At 32.0% G+C, this 4117-nt stretch overlaps 1 protein-coding gene across 1 annotated transcript; it reads left to right on the top strand.

Moving 5' to 3' along the window:
- Window positions 1–161: 161 nt before the first annotated feature.
- On the top strand, window positions 162–4111 carry LOC124894259 (GDSL esterase/lipase At1g29660-like). Its single transcript, XM_047404993.1, has 2 exons — window positions 162–485; window positions 2948–4111. The coding sequence occupies exons 1-2, from the start codon at window positions 227–229 to the stop codon at window positions 3139–3141; spliced, it is 453 nt and encodes a 150-aa protein (XP_047260949.1). The 5' UTR covers window positions 162–226; the 3' UTR covers window positions 3142–4111.
- Window positions 4112–4117: the final 6 nt, after the last annotated feature.

Genomic DNA, 4117 nt, shown 5'->3' with positions numbered 1-4117 from the left:
TAAAATTCGGGTATGTCTCAACAATTTTGTGTATAATTCAGAGTGGAAACAAAACACTTTCCCTAAATATTTTTTATGATTTTCCTTCTTCCTAAACACTCCCTCAATATATATATAGACACACAAACACAACATGCATTGTCTTCAAGCTTTTCATTTCTCTCAAAAATCCTCTTCTTTCTTATTTTTTCTTATTTTTTTTAATTTTTTTTGAAGGATTATCATTATGGGAAGAGAGGTAATTAAGAGTATATGGATAATGTTAATTATGTTGAGTTTATTATTAGGGTATAATAATAATTATGTGACAAAAGGTGAACCACAAGTACCTTGTTACTTTATATTTGGTGATTCATTAGTGGATAATGGGAATAATAATGTGATTAGGTCATTAGCTAGAGCTGATTATTTGCCTTATGGAATTGATTTCCCTGATGGACCAACTGGAAGATTTTCCAATGGTAAAACTACTGTTGATGTTATTGGTAAGTTTACTAGAGAAAGAAAATATTTTTATTTACTTAATTATATATTAAGTAAAGCATTTACTACCCATCGACTAACTGGTAAAGTTGTTACCATGAGACCAGGAGGTCACGGGTTCAAGCCTTGGAAACAGTCTCTGGCAGAAATGTAAGGTAAGGCTGCGTACGATACTCTCTTGTGGTGGGGCCCTTCCCCGGACACCGCACATAGCGATATCTTTAGTGTACCGAACTACCCTTTTTTATTTAGTACCCCTCGAACTTTACGGGGTTCTATTAACTCCCTGAACTAAACTTTAGCGTATTTTTGTCATCCTTTTTAGCTGATGTGACATCTTTTGTCAATCTTTTTTGCTGACGTGGCACTTTTGACGTGAGCTTCATTTTATGTAATAAAGGTGTCACGTCAACACAAAATGATGACAAAAATATGCTAGAATTGAGTTCAGGTGGTAATATAAGACCCCTGTGAAGTTGGAATTTGTTGTAGCAACTTTGTCCATAGTTCGGGATACTGGATGCTTATATCAAAACAACACATATGTTGTCCTTTATCTGTGTGCTTGACTTTTATTTTTGATAATCGTGTCGTACAGGCTCACTTGTCTGTATACGTAGGTGTATTGTTGTTGTCGTCGTAGTTTTCATGTTAACTTGAGCACATCTCGACTAATTTCATGAAATACCTTATACTCGTCATCTTCCGTCAACAACAGGTAATGGATAACTTTATCTACCAAGACTAGAACAGATGAAAAAAATCACCCGGTGTTTTTATCTCTACTAATATTTAAATATGAAATCTCATGATTGTCAACCTACTTTATTGATGACTAAGTCATATTCTAGAGTACATCGTGCTCGACTTTTTCTTATTTGTGTGCTTGACTTTTATTTTTAATAACTGTGTTGTACGGGTTCACTTTTCTGCATACTTTATCTCTTTTCAAACTCCGCTACTAAGGTTACACTCGGTATATTGTTGTTGTTGTCGTGGTTTTGGTGTCATTTTGAGTGCATCTCGGCTAATTTCACTAAATACTTTATACCTTCCACCTCCCATCAACAATAAGTAATGGCTGGGTAACTTCATCCACCAACACTAGAACAGATGGAAAAAAATCACCTAGTGTTTTATCTTTACTGATATTTGTATCTGAGACTTCACAATTCTCAACCTACTTTATTAATCACTGAGTCATATCTTTGAGTACATTGAGTTTGAATTTTTCTTATCTGCGTGCTTAACTTTTATTTTTGATAACTGTTTTGTACGGGCTCACTTTTCTACATACTTGTCTCTTTTCAAACTCCACTTCTAAGATTATACTCGATATATTCTGTCTGATTTTTTAATATCGGTTTGATTTATCAATTTTCGGATTGGGAAAAATGGCATCCGTAATCAAATCGAAATAAATTCGGTTTGGTTCGGTTTTTACAAATTTAGTTCGGTTATTTCGAATTTTTAATTCGATTTGAAATATTAAAGTAGTTAGCCTCTCTTTTTCATAACTAAGTATTTAAAATTGATGGATTTTTTTAGAAAAAATATTTTTTTCAAACCTGTTTTTCATTCCCAAATATAAATAACTATAAATAACTCAACATGGATGAAACGAAATGAAATAATCATAAATTAACATAATACATAACGTCATTAATTATTACATATAATATAACCTTACATAAATAGTCCATAAAACAGTTCAAAGTCACCAAAATAGTCCATAAAATATTTGAGTCACTAAAACAATCCATAAACAACCTGCGACATATGCGAATTTACTGTTAAATGTTAATTGTGAATGTGAATTACTAAATATTATATATATTATTTATTTATAAAATTTTGATTTTTCGATTTAACCGATTTTTTTTTTAAAATCGAAAACCGAACCGAAAAATCAAAATTTTAAAACTACAAACCGAATCCAATCCAAAAAACCGAAACCAAAATTAAATTTCAATTTTTTTTTTTTGGTTTTTTCGATTTAAACTAAAATATGCCCACCCCAAACCACACGTTTATATATCAAAGGGAAAAATTTCATATTTACCCCTATACTTCGAAAAAAAGCTTAAATTTTGACACACATATTTGAAAAAATGTTCTGTTTCCACCCTGAACTATACACGAAATTGCTGAGACACATTCGAACTTTAGGAGAGTCCTATTACCTCCTGAACTAATTAAAACTGTATTTTTGGCAACCTTAGAGCCTACGTGGCACATTAGTTGAATACAGTTTTAATTTGTCCAGGGGTAATAGGACCCTCCTAAAGTTCGGGTGTGTCTCAATAATTTCGTGTATAATTTAAGATGAAAACACTGCATTTTCTCTATATAAATTAAGACAGATAAATTAAAACAGATAATTATGTGTTAAATATTACTCCTACTATATATGCTATAATATTTATCACTATATATTATAAAGTATTTATGTTAATATTTTCAGCTGAGCTTTTGGGGTTTGATGATTATATTCCACCTTATGCAACTGCAAGGGGTAGACAAATATTGAGGGGTGTCAATCTTGCATCTGCTGCTGCTGGAATTAGAGAAGAAACTGGACAACAATTGGTACTTATTTTATATTTTATTTTTATTATTATTACAGTCGCCTTATTTTATGTGATTGTATTTGACTGATTACGTATAAACAATAGCAAAACAAGAAGAGTAAAATATCAAGTACCTTCTGAATTATGATCAAATTTGTTACGACACACTCTAATTTTACAGGGGTCCTATTACCCCTAAGCTAAATTTTAGCATATTTTTATCAACCTTTTTAGCTGATGTGATACCTTTTATCAATATTTTTAGCTGATGTGGTACCACTGATGTGGGCCACATTTATGTAATAAGGGTGCCACATCAGCATAAATGGATGACAAAAATACGCTAAAATTTAGTTCGGGAGAGAATAAGACCCTGTGAAGTTAAAGTGTGTCGTGACAACTTTGACCGTAGTTCGAAGGATCTGGATGCTTATCTCAAACAAGAAATTTCACTTATGGTGTTTGATATGTTTAATGTGTCTGGTATAGTATATTTAACCTACCCTTGTGGGCTAGATCATAATTAGAATATATTGTACGCAATCTTATTTCTGCATATCAGCAAGAGACTGTTTCCATAGCTCGAACGCGTGGCCTCCTAGTCACATGACAAAACACTTTCTTTTTTTTAGTACTTCCTCCGTTTTAACATATTTGTCTGGTTTCGACATGATGTGAAATTTAAGAAAGTACAGAAGACTTTTGAATTTTGTGCTCTTAAAATAAAGATACATAGAATATACCAAAATACCCTACGATTAATTCTATTGTTTTAAACATGTCAAGTGTAAAGTTAAAATGAAAGAGTTGCCAGAAAAGAAATCTTTTTGAAACGGACTTAAAAAAAAGTAAGACAAACAGCTTGAAACGAATAGAGTGGTAAATGAGTACTTTTAGTTTTGAGTAAAGCATCTAGTACCCTTGAACTATGACCAAATTTGCTACGACGGGGATCTTATTACCCTTCTAAACTCAATTTTAGCATATTTTTTTACCATTTTGTGCTGACGTGACACCTTTTGTCAACCTTTTTAGTTAACGTGAAACCTTTGACGAGGGCCTAA

The sequence above is a fragment of the Capsicum annuum genome, unplaced genomic scaffold, assembly GCF_002878395.1.
Source record: "Capsicum annuum cultivar UCD-10X-F1 unplaced genomic scaffold, UCD10Xv1.1 ctg72358, whole genome shotgun sequence".
Taxonomy (NCBI): domain Eukaryota; kingdom Viridiplantae; phylum Streptophyta; class Magnoliopsida; order Solanales; family Solanaceae; genus Capsicum; species Capsicum annuum.
This window is presented reverse-complemented; position numbering and strand designations above follow the sequence as displayed.